The following is a 17,016-nucleotide window of genomic DNA, read 5'->3' as shown; positions in this document are numbered from 1 at the left end:
ATTCGCCCTGAGCTAACATCCGTGCCAGTCTTCCTCTGTTTTTTACTATGTGGGCCACTATCACGGCATAGCCGCTGACAGAGCAGTGTAGGCCCGTGCCCAGGAACCAAACCCGGGCTGCTGAAGCAGAGTGCACGGAACTTAACCACTAGGCCACCAGGGCTGGCCCTGGAGCATAGTCATAATAGCGTTGTTATATCCTTGTCTGCTAATACTCTGTTATTTCTGGTCTATTTTTATTGGTTGACTTTTTTCCTGGTTGATGAGTCATATTTTTTTTCTTTGAATGCCTGGAATTTTTAAATTATGTGTCAGGTGTTGTGAATTTTACATTATTGGGGGCTGCATTTTGTTGTGTTCTTTAAGGTAATGTTGGACTTTGTTCTTAGAATCAGTTGGATCTCTTTGAGACTTGCTTTTAAGGTTTGTTAGGGTGAGTCTAGAGCATCTGTTAGTCTAGGGCTAATTTAGCTCCACTGCTGGTATTCTGAGGTCTTTCCATTTTGGTGGGTGAAAATATAAATTGTTCCCAACTCCGTTTGAGCACCGCGAATTGTTCAGTGTTCTGCTTTCTGATGGATCTTTCCCCAGCCCCTAATGGTTTCTTTTCATACATTTACAGATCAGCACGCTGCTCAAGCGCCCCTTCTGCAGATCCCCAAAGCTCTGTCTTGGCACTCTCCCCTCTCCTGTACCCTGCCCAACAAATTCTAGCAGCCGTAGCCTCCCCAGCTCCAATCTCTGGTGTCCTCAACTGACAGTACAAGGTCCCCTCCCTGGGCAGCAGCCTGGAACCTCCCTCTGGCAGCATGGGGACAATCAAAGGCCCACTTGTTTCCGTCTCTCCAGCAGCACAGTCCTGCACCATCCGTGGCCCAATGTCTGAAAACCAGTTTTAGGTACTTTGCCCAGTTTTCTGTTGTTGACAGCAGGAAGGCATATCCAGTCCCCGGTGCTCTGTCATGGCCAGAAGTGGAAGTCTCTTCTTCTAAATGTAGGCTAAACGTGTATTGGTATTTCTAGGAAAAAATTAGGGTACATGCTCATCGGTTCTCTGTACTAAAATATAACACACTTTAACGTCTGCTTTATTGTTTGTAAGACCTATGTCATGACTAAGGGACGTTCTTCATTGTTCACACTAAGCTTGAGTGCTGTTCTCTGATCAACTTGATACTTCCATAAAGAATATTAATTTGGCGTTATTTGTTGCAAGTTTATCCGGAGTAGCTTCCTACCAGTGATGGATATGTTAGTGTTTTCATTCTAAGGACATTTGTTAGCCATCTGTATTTCTGATTGATTAATTTATCTTTTGACCTATGTGATGTTCGTATTTTTCTTAATATGAATATGCTGGCTTTCTAATCTATGTGAGAAAATGACTGCACCTTTTCCTGTTTGTCAGTATTTGTGGCGAGAAGACCGTGAAACAGTCCTTAACCCTTTGCAAGCGAATCTTCTGAATTTATTGCTTGCTGTCTCTAACAGAACAATTCCTTGGACATCTCTTCATAGATTGATCTACCATAATGTCAAAACCAGGCCACATATGGAATCAGTTAGCAGTTAGAGAAATGTATGTTTTAATCCATTTGTTTTAGGGAAGACGAACAAATGAGGGTGAAAAATAAGATTCTCCATTATTACAAATATGCTATTGCTGTCTAGTAGAAGTTTTAGGGAAATAGTAACATAAAATCAAACTCTAAAGAGGAAAATTTGGGGCTCTAACTGGCTGTATCTCTGGTCTTATGTGTAAAATTATTTGCAGCATAGTTAGTTGGAATGAGTATTGAAGTTGCGAAACCTAGATTCTCGTCTCAGCTGTACTACTCATTATTGTGTGACTGTTGGCCATTGACCACCTTTGTGAGACTCTCCTAATCTACAAAATGAAGATAATAGTAAACATCCTACCAACTGTAAACGGGTAGAGTGTTGATTAAATGAGGTGGTATCGATGAAAATGTTTGCGGATGCTAATGCACCATGGGAACATTTGTTGTTAAACTTTATTTTGTACATTATTAAATTTGCTCTCCACACCTCGTATGACAGAACACAAAGCAAGATATATTTGTTTATACTTATAGTCCTTATAATTTGCTGTGCAAAAATATTTTATATGGGAAAGGAGGAAACAAGACATAAGACTGACAGAATGGAGATAGAAGAGATTGCTGTCTTTTGCCACTCCTTTTTTCTTAGTATTATTTTGTTTCCTTTCCCTTGGTTTTCCAGGCAAAGAGTGTATACAGCAATTAGCAGAAAACACCAGGTATTTCAGGAGACGTCTGAAAGAGATGGGCTTCATCATCTATGGAAATGAAGATTCTCCAGTGGTGCCTTTGATGCTCTACATGCCGGCCAAAATTGGGTACATTTTTTGCAGATTATGGAGGGTCTGTCATTAGACTTAAGGTTTCCTTGATGTGAGATTCAGGCTTGTGTATTTTGTTAGGGAAAATTATCTTGGCCTCATTATGTTAACCTTCATTTCCCAGATATGCCATAGATTAAATAGCAAATTTTTTAATTTTGTAAATAGTAAATAGTACTATTCTGTAATAGTAAAACTAGTACTATTTTTAACAGTAAATTTTGTACATTGTAAAATAGGTTAACGTTTTAGTCTCTCATTGAGTTTAGTGCACTATTCTAGGGCATTGAGACAGATCAGTGAACAGAACACAAAAATGAAAATCCCTGTCCTTGTGGAGCTTACGTTCTAGAGTGAGACGAGGGGAGTCAGTAAGTAGATGATGTGATAAGTGGGCAGCCTGCGGGCAGGCTGACTGCATGTTAAGTGGGGTGGTCAGGGTGAGCCTCAGCGGGAAGGGAAGATGACCTCTGAGCTTGAAGGAGCTGGCAGGGTTAGCTACTTGGAGAAAGAAGCTTCTGTGAAGAGGCCATGATGCAGGAACATGCTTAGCTGACGGAAGAATAGCAGGAGGTGAGTGGAGCTGATGTGCGGTGCCCAAGGGGGAGCAGCCAGCCCTGAGGCCAGGGTGTGTTGTTGCACAGTTACTGAAGATGTAGATTCCACAAGCAGCTTTGGCTTGTACCAGGTGTGTATAATGGAAAGCCTTGCCCCTGGAATAGCTTTCAAGGTATTTGACAAGTCCAGATGTATAAGGAAACCAGAAGACATTTGAAAAGCAAATGTGAAGTGAACAAAGATAATTATTTGCAAAATTGCACCAGAGATGTAAAATAAATGATTCATCTGCTTAGTATAGGCTCAGTAAAAAAGGCACATCTTTTCAGTTTGTGAGTTTTGAGTAGATCTTAAGTATAAAATTGAGTAAGAATCATTTCTCAGGTTTAATAGAAATCATTAAAGGCTGAGAAACACTGGCCCTGAGCTAACATCTGTGCCAGTCTACTTATATTTTGTATGTGAGACATTGCCACAGCATGGCTTGACAAGCATTGTGTAGGTCTATGCCCGGGATCCGAACCCACAAACCCTGGGCTGCCGAAGTGGAGTGCACAAACTTAACCACTGTGCCACTGGGCTGGCCCCAAGGAGCAAATGTTTGCATTCATCTTTCAGTCCCCAGTGCCCACCACAGTCCCTGGCGTTAGAGGAACTCAGTAAATGTTTGTTAAAGTGAATAAAGTGAAAATTAAATTGGGGAACCTGGAAGTGCAGTGATTCCAAAGATAGTGAGGGGGAAATTGGGAAGAGGTGCTCGCTGAGGGAAAAAGAGGAGATTGGCTTTCCACAGGGAGTCTGTGGGCAGTTGACATTATGGCCTTCAGAGTGGGTGGTGGAAAGGAACCCAAGCAGAGGTGTAGGATTTTCCTCATTCTTCTTTAAATGGAATTATCGTAAGTAAACTTCAAGAGTTGTCTGGTCTGGAGGATTGTGTCTAATCTATTCTATACAGACGAAACTGTGCACATTATAATTAAGTCAGATTTAGAGAGGATGAGGAAGAATTGGAATAAAGCACTAGACAGTGTGGGAGCATGTGCTGAAGATGCAGGGCGCTCAGGCTCGTCCTGACATGAAGTACATTGAAGACGGGGTACTGGTGCTAGAGGGAGTGGGGAAAGGCGGGGGCTTATGTAGTTGGTTCTTAATGTAACTAAAATGTGTGGGACTTTTTATTCTGAAAGAAATGCTTTAAATAGCTACAGGAAAAGTCAAAAAGGGGATAAGGTAGGTCAACAAGAGGAAAAGACAAAGAACAACATAATTTAGTAAATAACAAAATTTACATGCAAGTTAGAGTTGTGTCATTTAGACAAGATGCAGATGTGGAGTGAGGTCACCTGCCACCAGTTTGGCTTGGGGCGGGGTGTGACACATGAACTGTGTAGTCTGAGTAATCATCTGAAGCCTGGAGATGAGCTGGCCTCACAGACACTAAAGGAAGCCCTGAATTCCAAAGACAGCTTGACACGCACGTCGATCAAGGAAGTGCGCGGTCTGGAGGGCTGGGGCCGGTTGGCCCTTCGTCCAGCAGAACGGCGTCCGCGCCACGGCAGATCCTCTTCACCCTTAATCTGAAGAACCTTTTAAACTGCCACGCCTGACATTTCAAGGACCGGGTTTTAAACCCCATTTCATTTTGAAGCCTCTGAACCACTGTTGCATGTCAGGGACACAGGCTACAACTGCAAATTGCTTTAGGCAAGCTCTGTTAAAAATTGGTCTCTGCCAACTGTGTTCTTCACCTTTGTGAAGGAAACCTTTTGGCAGAAGACCGCTTTAGGAGTGAATAAAAGAAGTCTTTGTGAGCTGTCAAATTCAACTTTAAAAGAAGTGAGAGGAAATTCCTAGAGGAAGTCTCCAATGCCTGCATCGAATGAGTTTTGATTGTCCTGGAGCGCACAGCCTCCACACTCTGTGCTTTCTTACTCTTCCCGTTTCTTTTCCTTGTTCTCCCTTTGCAGCGCCTTTGGACGGGAGATGCTGAAGCGGAATATCGGTGTGGTTGTGGTAGGATTTCCTGCTACTCCAATTATTGAGTCCAGAGCCAGGTTTTGCCTGTCGGCAGCTCATACCAGAGAAATACTTGATACCGTAAGTAGATACTTTCACCTTAATATAAATATACCTTATACTAAGAAGGCCTGTATATCTGATGAGATTAATCATATGTTGATCCTGAGGGTCTTTGAACACCTATGATATTCACTGGTAAAACAAAGGGGAGGGTACGCAATGCTGTGTAAAACATGGCTATTTCCAAAAAATTGCAAATGGTTAGCGTCGCCCACCAGACCCTGTATGATCAGGGCTCTGGGGAATTTTCTGGCTTCATCTTATTCCACTCTCCCTCATTGTGGCCTCTGCAACTATGCAATTCTCTTTCTGCTCCAGCTGTTTCTACTCTAAGCTTTCTTGTATGTTGTTCCGTCTGTAGAATTTCTCTTGAGCCTTCGCTCTCCTTTGCCTGGCTGACTCCTAGTCATCCTTCACATCTCCACTTAGAGGAAATGTGCCCAAGGGTATTCCAAACCCTCTCGCTTGATGTTTCTTTGGAATCTTAAGCTTCCCCCTTAGTAAATTCTTCACACCTCTTGTTATCGAATGGCAGTCTTCTCTGTTAGATAAATCTTGAGGATAGGGACTGAGTCTGCTTTGCTCATTCTGTGCCTGCCAGACCCACCATAGTGCCAGGCACTTGTGGGGGCTCATAGTTATTATATAGAGTCTCTGAATACATTCTCATCTCTTGATATTCTCTGAATATGCTATTATTTCACATCTAAGACTTCAGAGTTTAAGTCACTATTGCTTTCTGGGAATTTATAGAGCTCTACAACATGATATTTACATAAAATTAGTTGCTAGAAATATCCGTTAATTCATTGGAGAGCTACTAAAGAATACTGTTATGAATGCGTGTTTTTAAAAGTTCATTATAACAATTTAATTGACATTTTATATATTTTTTTAAGATTTTTTAATTTTTCCTTTTTTCTCCCCAAAGCCCCCCGGTACATAGTTGTGTATTTTTAGTTGTGGGTCCTTCTAGTTGTGGCACGTGGGATGCCGCCTCAGCATGGCTTGATGAGCGGTGCCGTGTCCACGCACAGGATCTGAACTGGCGAAACCCTGGGCCGCCAGAGCAGAGAGCGTGTGAACTTAACCACTTGGCCACGGGGCCACCCCCAACATTTTGTATTTCTGAACAGCTGAAGACTTTGATTTTTCTTCCCTATTTCTATATAGCAAAATTTCTATGAGTATATTCTTAATCACATTCTAACACTGTGAAATTGGATTCAGTGTATTGATACTGTATCTTTGTTTTTCTTTATTTTGATTATGCCTTTCGGATTTTTTTCAATAGATTTTTCCCATTTCTCAAAAATCTTACTGGTGAATTTCTGCATTGATTGTTTTTTTAAACCTAGTGATACTGGCTTCTCTTCCATTCTACTCTATTTGGTCGTTTAGGAGTTTCCACATGCCTTTTAAAAAACATCCCAGTCGCTATAAGCAATGGCTATAGTAATACACTGTGTCTTCTAACAGCAACTTTTGACTCCCGAGAACTGTACACATTCATGAAAGAATTCAGATGTAACCAAGATATCTAAGTTAGATTTCTGTTGCCAACAAACACATTTGCCAGTTGAGAGTTCTAATCTTTTTCATAAGACCCGCTTGAGGGATTGTTTTATTTACCTTCCATTTAGTTTTTTTTTTTTCCTTCTTCTTCTTCTTCTCCCCGAAGCCCCTTGTACATAGTTGTATATTATAGTCGTAGATCCTTCTGGTTGTGGCATATGGGATGTTGCCTTAGCATGGCTTCACAAGTGGTACCACGTCTGCACCCAGGATCCGAACCGGCAAAACACTGGCCCCCCAAAGCGGAGTGTGCGAACTCAACCACTTGGCCACAGGGCCAGCCCCTCTATTTAGTTTTTTTAAGCATAAAGTGCTTTTAATTTTTTGAAACCAAAGGTTTGTTGAAGTCATTTTGTCTTATGATGTTTTATGGGACTAAACATGAACATTATGAGATAAAAATGAATTTTGATTTAGTAATGGGCCCTGTGAAGTGATTCAATATATAGAAAATGCTATAAAATCTGCAAAGAAAAAACAACCTGCTGGAGCTAATAAACATATTCAGCAAAGTTGCAAAGTAAAAGATCGACACACAAAAATTGTTTGTATACACCAGCAATGGACAAATGAAAAGGAAATTAAGAAAATTTCATTTGCAAAAGCATTCAGAAGAATAAAATACCTAAGAATAAATTTAACCGAGGAGGTGAAAGACCTGCATAGTGAAAACTGTATAAAACATTGCTAAAAGAAGTCTTAGATAAATGGAAAGACATCTCATGTTCATGGCTTGGAAGATTTAATGCTGTTAAGATGGCAGTACAGCGAAATCTCTAGATCCAGTGCAATCCCTATTGAAATCCAGTGGGCTTTTTTTTTACAGAAACGGAAAAGCTGATCCTCAAATTCACATGGAACTGTAAGGGAACCCAGGTAGCCAAAACAGTATTGAAAAAGAAAATCAAAGTTGGAAGATTTAAACTTCCTGATCTTAAAACTTAGTACAAAGCTACAGTAATTAAAACAGTAGGGTGGGGCCAGCCCGGTGGTGCAGCAGTTAAGTTCGCATGTTCTGCTTCTCAGCAGCCTGTGGTTTGCAGGTTTGGATCCCGGGTGCGGACGTGGCACTGCTTGGCAAGCCATGCAGTGGTAGGCGTCCCACATATAAAGTAGAGGAAGATGGGCACGGATGTCAGTTCAGGGTCAGGCTTCCTCAGCAAAAAAGAGGAGGACTGGCAGTAGTTAGCTCAGGGCTAATCTTCCTCAAAAAAATAAAAACAGTGGAGTACTAGCATAAGGATAGACAAGTAGACCAATGGAATAGAATTGAGTGTCCAAAAATAACCCCAAGCATCTGTGGCCAATTGATTTTCAAAAAGGGAGTCAAGGCTAGTTAATGGGGAAAGCATAGTCTTTTCAACGAGTGATACTGGACAACTGAATAACCACTTGCAAGAGAATGAAGTCGAGGGGCTGGCCCCAAGGCTGAGTAGTTAAGTTCGTGCACTCTGCTTCAGTGGCCCAGGGTTCGCTGGTTCGGATCCTGGGCACAGACCTAGCACCACTCATCAGGCCATGCTGAGGCAGTGTCCCACATAGAAGAACTGGAAGGACCCACAGCTATCATGTACAACTATGTACAGGGGAGGCTTTGGGGAGAAAGGAAAAGAAAAAGAGGAAGATTGGCAACAGATGTTAGGTCAGGGCCAATCTTTAGGAAAAAAAAAAAGAAAGAGTGAAGTTGGACCCCTACAACATGGATAAACTTTGAAAACATTATGCTAAGTGAAAGACACCAGACACAAAAGACCACATTTATATGAAATGTCCAGAATAGGCAAATCCATAGGGTCAGAAGATAGATTGGTGGTTGTCAGGGCATCGTGGGGGAGGAATGAGGTTACGGGTATGGGGTTTCTTTTTTGAGGTGATAATGCTTTAAAATTAGATGGTGATGAAAGTTCTCCAACTCTGGAATGTATTAAGAAGCACTGAATTGTACACTTTAAAAAGGTAAATTTTGTGGCATGTGAATTGTATCTCAGTAAAGGTGTTATTTTTAAAACTGAGAAGGGAAGGTTATTGGCTCAGGGCTCAGCTGTACTAGAATATTCTCTTATACAAGGACCATACTCAACCCTATAAGTAACACGTTTTTTTCCTAAGAACCGGTCTTACGCTGTGATCCAGAGGTTTCATGTAGACTGCTTGTTAACAAATGGTGATGCTTGTAATGGCTCCTTATTCCTAATTTAACCAGGTAACCCCACGTGATGGCCAGCAGTTTCTAGTTACAGTTTTATCTTTTGTGTAAACAAACCCTATTCATCTGAAGTATTTGTCATGAGATCAAAGGAAATCTTGTAATCTAGATCCCTTTGGGCTACTTCGGGTTTTTTCGGTCTCTATTCATTTTCTTTTTTATATTGATGAAAAAAATATTAGGTTCTTCTGAAGTCAGAGTTCATAAATGTCCTTTACTTTGTGATTTTAGTAAGTCACGTGCTGTTTTAAATTAACCCTGTATCAGAGGTGAGGGGAATAAATGGTTACTGGTTTCTCCTGGCTGAAATTAAATCTTAAATTGTTTCCATATGGAGCTGTCAGTTAATCCTCTTCTCAAATCAGATAAATCTCTCATCACCGTTGTGATAGCATATTGAAGTCCAGCTCTTATTTGCTTTTTGTAGTTTTCACATTTGGAGTGAAGAATATTTTTTTCTTACGGTAGAATAAATAAGAAATATGCTTTATTGGTGGTTTTTTCCTCTCTACAAACACTGATTTTTAAAAGTTAAATTTAAGAAGAGTTAAATGAGTCTTTTTACTAATAATCAACTGACTCCCTTTTCTGAAATAGAAGGTGTGGGCTTTCATAAGGAATTATAGCCAGCAGAGTGGACAGGAGCTGGAGATGATGTGGTGGAATCTGGAGAGTCTCACTCAGCGTCAGGGCTTCTGCTGCCCACCTCCCCGTGTCTTAGTGTTAAGAGTAGTAGTGTGTGGTCTCCGAAGCTGAGGCCCACTCACCCCAGATGTGCTATTAGACCTGCCAGCTAACATCCACAGGTGCCTGGGGAATGAATAACAGGGCTGGAGAGCTGCCATGAATTAAAAACTGCATTCTGTGACCTGTGCTGGGTGATTTTATTAGAAAGCCTTAGAATCTAGGATTCCAAAATGTCTGCTGTCTTCCTTGGATTTCTCTGAGAGGTATACGGGGCTTAGAGTTCCCTTTTCTTTCCATTAAGTTTTTTCTGAGAAATTCTGAATACAACCCCCCCCCCCTTTTTTTTTTTTGAGCAAGATTAGCCCTGAGCTAACATTTGCTGCCAATCTCCTCTTTTTGCTGAGGAAGACTGGCCCTGAGCTAACATCTGTGCCCATCTTCCTCTACTTTAATGTGGGACGCCACCTAAGCATGACTTGATGAGCAGTGCCATGTCTGCACCCGGGATCCGAACCAGCGAACCCCGGGCCGCCGAAGCAGAACGTGCGCACTTAACCACTGTGCCACCGGGCCGGCCCCCATGTCCCCTTCTTATATGGGGATCCTCTCTTCTGACTCCCATGTGCTGCTTTTTGGAAAGGTTAACTCTGTGAATTATGATTCGTATACTTTGCTGTATGTATGTTATACTTCAAGAGCTTATTATTTTTTTAAATACGTAGAAGAAACCATACACAGATCACCGCTACCAGGTAGGACTAGGGTAGCAATCAGGAAGAGGCTTCTTTCTCATTTCATATCTTGTCTTAGTGTTTGAATTTTTTCTAAGAAACTTATATTTTCTTTGAAAAATAAAAGAGCAAGTTTTACAGAAAAGAAAGAAAGTTATACAGAGAGAGCGTTTTGAAGGAAAGACAAGATAATCTCTCCAGGTTAGGATTTTGGAGTTTAAAATCAGGCCTGAGTTCGAATCCCGGCTCCGTCCTTCCCTCGCTCCCTTCCCCGGGCCCTGTCCATTTCTCCCTGGGGTCTCCTCCTAGCCGCTTCCACTTTCTCTTAGTAAGTCTGCGCAGCAGCCCACTCTGTGGACTCTCTTCATCTTGCCTCTAGGAAGCATCTCAACACAGACTTCTCATCTGTTTTCTGGTAGTGTGATAATAGAAAGAGCAAGTACTGAAGTGTGAAAGGAGAGATGACAAATTGTAGCCAGCCTGGCAAGTGCGGGTGCATATTCCTTTTTCTACCAAGCCTATCCTTCTTTGATGAGTTACGCCCTTCATCCTGTATACCTGCTATTCACAACGCTTTGTTCATGGTCAGCCTGACAGCCTTGCTCAAAACACAGTCATTCCACAGCTGTACTGTAGTCTGAGCGGAGTGAATGAGTGAGACACGACCAGTCCCACCAAAGGATAACCTTGCCGTGATTGCTTTAGAAAAATAAAGCTCCGGGCATGCCTGCATCCTGCTGGTGAACTGACCCCTGCTCTGTCTTCTGTATTTTAGGCTTTAAAGGAGATAGATGAGGTTGGGGACCTATTGCAGCTGAAGTATTCCCGCCATCGCTTGGTACCTCTACTGGACAGGCCCTTTGATGAGACTACGTATGAAGAAACAGAAGACTGAGCCTTTTTGGTGCTCCCTCAGAGGACCTCTCCCTCACCCGGGACAGTGTGTGGCCTTTCTGAGCCGGCTCCAGGAACCACACTTTGTGGCCATCTCACGTGAAAGACGTTTCCTCAGCTACTGACGGTGGCCACCTCCACTTGAAATGGCATTTTGTAAATAGTAGAAAACTGCTTCACATCCTTCCTTTGCTACATTTCATCTTTAAAGAAAGAGGTGACTCACTTAGCTTTTTTGTCCATTTAAAAGTGTTTTATCTTACAGCTGTTCTACTTGTGAAGTCACACTGACCCCAGCCTGTCTCTGGCTAACCACACAGGCCATTACCCTCTCTCGGCCACTTTACAGACTGGGGCCCATCAGAAGCTCCTGCTGGCCCCGGCCCTGCAGGCGCGAGACTTGCCTGTCCCTCCTCCCTGGGGAGCAAGTGCCTTCCACTTACTTCCGTCCAGGTCTCAGAGGTCACCAGCCTGGGAATCCTTATTTAACCAGTCAAGTAACCAACCAAAGTGTTAAGTTTAGGCATTTAGGAAAAGCTGTAAACTCTCACATTGCTGAAATTCCCCCTCATTGTGTCCCCTGGCCAGGTGCCTCCCGAGGGTTGGTCTTGTTCCATTTTGTTCTGGTCACCGGATGATTTCTTCCTTCGCCATCAAATACTTCTTCGTAATGGTCACCATCTGAGGGTTTGTCCCATTTCTGGATTCTTCCCAAGCTCTAACCCAACACTCCTCCTATTTAAAACATCCCACCGTGGTCAGACCTCTGTGGTGAAGCTGACTCTCACCCCTCACTGTTCTGTCTACAGAGCTGCTCGCTAGAGTGGCCTGCCCTGCTGCTCGAGCGCGAGGGCAGGGGCACCGTGGAAGAACTCTGACTGCTTGCAGACTGTCTCTGGTTGGGTTCTTACTGCTTTCTGCTTTTCGAAATTATGACAGCCTCTGCCTGGGTCTGGGTCTAGATTAGGATTTAAGCTGGTAAAGGAAAATGTTGGTAAATCCTCTGCTCAGAAGTCATTTATCATGTTTCTATTTAAGGATTAAAGTTATTAACTTACCCTATTTAGAAGCTGACCCATTTAAATATAACTCTTCGAAGTTCTACTTCTCTTTTATTCTTGATGTCTTAAGATGATTCTAACTGGCATCTGGGGCTTGGGGTCTCCCTGTCCTTCCATTATCTTTTGTTTTTCCCAAGAAATTCTGAACACATACCTCTTTGCTAAACCAGGATCCTCTGTTTTGACTCTGTTTTCGTACCAGGTAAGAGGACTTCTTTCAGAGAGCTTTATACTGCTTGACCAAAGAACAAATCTGAAAATCACCAAGTTAACGTTGTTACTTTTTCTGTTGACCAAAGCTTAAGTGAGGAGAAGTTTTGGCTTTAGTATCCCCAAGCTCAGCTTGTCTCAGTCAGGTGTTAGAGGGGAAGGACTGGGAGCAGAATGGAAAAACAGCGTGTGAAAGTAGTTTTGCACGCCTCTATTTTTGAAATCACTCCTTTTATTGGTAAAAATCCTCTGTCCAGGTTCTCCTGGGCATCCTGGATCGGCTGTGGAAAGTGTGTGCAGAGCCACGAGGCGGAGGCTGTAGGCAGTATGACTGTTTGTGAAGTTTGTTTTCATGTCTTAAATTATCTTTGGTCACTCTCAGCATCTGAGAGCCTTAAGCCCCCGAAATATTCCAAGGTTTTATTGTACTTTTTTAAAGAACAGAAAAGGGTGAATAAAAGAACCAAGTAGAAATGCAGGGACTATATTTAGCATGTACAAGTTGAAGTAAAAAAGAGATTGTGGCAACTAAGTAACTAGTCCTGTAAAATAAAATACATTGCTCACCTTTCCTGCACATCTAGTTCCTCACCATAGAACCCACTAGAACACCAGGTGGCTTCTGCCCTGCAGTCACTATTAATGGGGTAGGGTTTGCAGGAGTCACAAACTTTAAGCAATGAACTTACCCACTAGTCTTATTTTGGCTTGCATGAAGTCACTGCAATTTATAATGTGAGTGTGGGCATTTAAAAATATATATACGTATCACTTTGCTAGTCCAAAGTTATTCAGGATAAATGTAGTTAAGTTACAAGTTTGTTTTGAAGAGACAAAACTCCTATGATCTATCCAGGACCTCTGCTTTCTAGAGGACCAAACGTTACACATGCTCGTTGTCTCTTCTTGAAAGTGTAATGTAAGGCCAGGGTCCAGTCATATCACATGTATCATATTTAACCCAGCACTTGGGGAAATACCAGCGTATATCAACACAGTCACTGAGAGTGAGGAGAAATCTGGGACAGACAGGTATTGTTTAGCACATAGTTTGACACAGCCGATTCAAGAATCTGATGGGATTCAGACTGGCGTCTGCTAACTCTTGCTACCAGAGCTGATCACCGGAGTCAGCCAGGAGAGGTGTGACTAATGCTTACCGCTTTTTCTCATCCCTCCTTTTACTCGGCATTGCCTTTATCCACCTCAGGTTTGTAAGACCTTTGCTTGCAGATCACATCAGAAACCAGGAACTGATAAGTAGGGGACATCACCATTCCCCACCGAGCGTGGACCCCGTGCAATGCAGGCTCTCCTCCCACCTTCACCTTAGAAGCTTCCCCAGGATGTGGTGGACATTCTAGAGCAAGAAAACATTGAAGGAGAACATTCAGAGGCAGCATCTTTGGAGCAGTTTTTGAACTTTTTGCTTGGCTTTGGAAAATGTTTTCCCTTTAACAAGCATTCTAGTCTCCAGAACCCCACAGTACTGCTTGCTTGTTAGAAGAACTCGGCATCTGAGTCCGTTAGTCCCTGTCTTAAACTCTCACAGGAAGGTGAGCATTTCACATGGTCACACGTGCTTCTTCCTCACGTGGTCACGTAGGGTGAACAGAAAGAGCCCACACGGCCGTGAGGGCGGTGTGTTTGGCTGCTGTCCTCGCAGAAGCCGGGGAATTGGGCACTCTTCCGGTGCCTGGTCTCTGGGACCCCTCCCTCTTGCCCTTGGCCTCTCTTTCTTTCTGTCCCTTCCAGGTCTCGATCTTCAGAGTTCCCGCTCCGGGGAGAACTGATAGGTGGTGGTGCTGTTGGGGGATGGCTGGATCAGACACCCAGACACCTCGTCCCCTCGGCCTCACATTCCAGCAGGGGACGGGCAGCTTCCTTCTTCCCTGCCTGAGGGGTCCTGGACCTGAGTTTCTTACGACTCGTGCAGTCCAGCTGAATTTTGTAGTGCATCGTACTCTTCACTTCCTTCCTGTGAGCAGAAACCAGCGGGGAGAATGGCTTACGTGGAGGGATTTCCTGGCTTCTCAGGGAAAGGGAAAAAAGGGATGCCATCTCCCACTGCCTTCCTGTTTCTCTCCCGGTAACCTGTGTGGTTAGAAAAGGGAGGCGAGCAGTGGGTTTCCTTGTAACTGTCTGCCTTTCTGCAGATCAAGAACTGTTGGGCATTTCACACGGGTGGAAGCAGCGGAGCCCAAAGGCCTCGCGAAGAGGAGTCAGGGAACTCAGAGGGTTCTTCCTGGCTCCTGAGCCGCTGGTGCTTGGATGCAGCCCCAGGACCTAGAGACGTGCTGCTGCCGGCTCGCACGGAAGCCCAGTGCCCATGGGCATCAGGGTCGGTTACCCAGCTATTCAGAATACCTTCCCTGGTGAGGAAAGCAGGGCCGTTCCCTCTTCAGCTTTATCCACATGGTATGTTGCCTTCAGGCACCAGGCCAGTTGCCACGTGCCCAGAGAGCCAAATGAGAAGGCTGGCGTCTGCCTTACCATACAGAAGAAACACTAGGACTAGCCAGTGATCCCTTTGCTTTTGATTGTATAGAAAATGCTGTTGCCCTTTCTGTCGTTTCCAGTGACTTGTGTTTTCTAAGCACTTTTGCTATAGATTGAGTCTTTCCTAGGGAGCAGACCGGAGGAGCTGGCTTGAGCCCTTACTGAAAATGTTTATTCTGGTCTGCTCTGGTGAGTCTGGAGGTATCACATTCCCAGGCCTCCGTTGGGAGTGGCTCAGTGTGGGGAGCCTTGGGCAAGGTCTGGTTTACTACATAGTACACATGGTAAATGGCCTTAAACTGCTTCTTTGTGGTATGACGAGTTCTAATAAACTGACCCTAGAGAATGCAGTGGCTTTTAAACTGCGGTTACTGTGTTTCCAGTGAAGGAACACCCCCCGCTCTGCTCTTCCAGAGCAGCTGTGGGGAGGCTGAATGAAAGGTGACAGGAAGAGCAGAGCCCTGACGCGCTCTGTGTCCTGCCTCACGGCCATCTGCAGGGGTGAGTGGACTCTTCCGTGCATGAAGAGCCCTGAGCCAACTCAGAGTCTGCTTTTTTCAACACAGTTCCCAAGTCCCTTTGGCAAAGCTTGGTTGCTTGGCCCAGGCCTTCCAAGGGAGTGTGGGACATACCCCTGACTCAGGTGGGGTGGCAGCTTGTCTTCACCCTCACGTTAGGTCTCGTTACTCAGTGATGTTGAACCAATGGTTAGAATGATGGAAAGCATTCTTGATGGTTCTTCACAGGCTACTGGTGCAATCACCGTGTTGATTTGGCCAGCGAGCCCACACCGTCTTGATGATCCCTCTCTGTATAAAGGTAGCTAACATAACAGAAAGGGGGAAGAGATAGACTAAGAACAGAGAAATAGCTTATGGGGAGCTGAGATCTGTTTTGTTGGCCCATATTTTTCCATTGACCAATTTACCTGTAAACTGGAATTTGCAAGAGGTGCTGTGATCACCCCTTTCCACTGCTGTAATGGGCACGTAATCTGAGAAAGGGAGGGAAGGGGAAATGTAAATAAAAATTTTAAAATGTGAGTAATGTGTTAAAATGTCACTCTCTCTCTCTTTCTCCCTTACCTGCGTCTCCCTTTTTGCCCAGATGATTTTTTTTTTTACTTTGTTGGATGACTGTGAAGCTATAAATAGCAGGTTGGGGTAAGTGTATCAGCCTTAAGAGTGTATGTTAAGAACTGAAGGGAACTCTGTGAGATGACTTCAGAGTCATCCCGTGCAAATATATTGTTTTGCACCAATAAAATATTCAGAAAGTTGTCTCTGCCTTTATTCATTCAACAATGAATAATGAGTGCTCTTGCCATGCCAGGGGCAGCACTGAGCATTACCAGCAACAGCAGTGAGCAAACAGACACGCTTCCTATTTTGTATAAACAAAAAAGCACTTGAACACGTATGTCATTTTACAAACTTAAGTGCAATGACGGGAAAGTCAGGAGCATGATCACAGATTGTAACCAGTATCTGGTTTAGACGGAGGTGAGAGAACTTTTCTAAGGAATGGATGATCCGAAAGAAGGTGTGGTTGATGGCCCTCGAGCAAAGGGGAGAGCCGTGAGGGGGGGCTCGCGAGGACGTGGGGGAGGCCTGCTGCACTGGGCTGTCGGGAGGGGTTTGTCTTGCGCACTGGGAAAACTAGTGGAAAGTTTTCAGCGTTGAAATAGATAACTAGTGTGCTTTTTTTTAGACACAGACAAGATCAAATTTATATGGAAATATTGGGCCGGCCTCGTGGCCGAGTGGGTAAGTTCACGCGCTCCTCCGCTGCAGTGGCCCAGGGGTTTGCTGGTTCGGATCCTCGGTGCAGACGTGGCACCACTCGTCAGGCCATGCTGAGGTGGCGTCCCACGTGCCACAGCTAGAAGGACCCACAATTAAAATACACAACTGTGTACTGGGGGGCTTTGGGGAGAAGAAGGGAAAATCTAAAAATAATAAAAGGAATTACAATACCAAGTGGTGGCAAAGATGTGGGAATGCCAAAATGGTACAGCCACTTGAGAAAACTATTTGGCAGTTTTTTGGCATCAATTTCATTCACCCAAGAGAAGTGAAAGCTTGTCCACACAAGGACTTGCACTGGAATATTAATAGCTACTTTATTCCTAAT

At 43.8% G+C, this 17,016-nt stretch overlaps 1 protein-coding gene across 3 annotated transcripts in view; it reads left to right on the top strand.

Annotated features, from left to right (window-relative positions):
• SPTLC2 (serine palmitoyltransferase long chain base subunit 2) overlaps positions 1-16,163 on the top strand; it is a 101,627-nt gene extending 85,464 nt beyond the window's left edge. For all 3 annotated transcript variants that reach the window (XM_070593277.1, XM_070593276.1, XM_070593278.1), the window contains exons 10-12: positions 2,245-2,380; positions 4,909-5,038; positions 10,995-16,163. In XM_070593277.1, the coding sequence (XP_070449378.1) occupies positions 2,245-2,380; positions 4,909-5,038; positions 10,995-11,114 (386 nt within the window). In that variant the 3' untranslated portion in view covers positions 11,115-16,163. The remainder of the gene's footprint in view (positions 1-2,244; positions 2,381-4,908; positions 5,039-10,994) is intronic.
• Positions 16,164-17,016: the final 853 nt, after the last annotated feature.

This window comes from Equus przewalskii, chromosome 25 (genome assembly GCF_037783145.1).
Source record: "Equus przewalskii isolate Varuska chromosome 25, EquPr2, whole genome shotgun sequence".
NCBI classification, from domain to species: Eukaryota; Metazoa; Chordata; class Mammalia; order Perissodactyla; family Equidae; genus Equus; species Equus przewalskii.
This window is presented reverse-complemented; position numbering and strand designations above follow the sequence as displayed.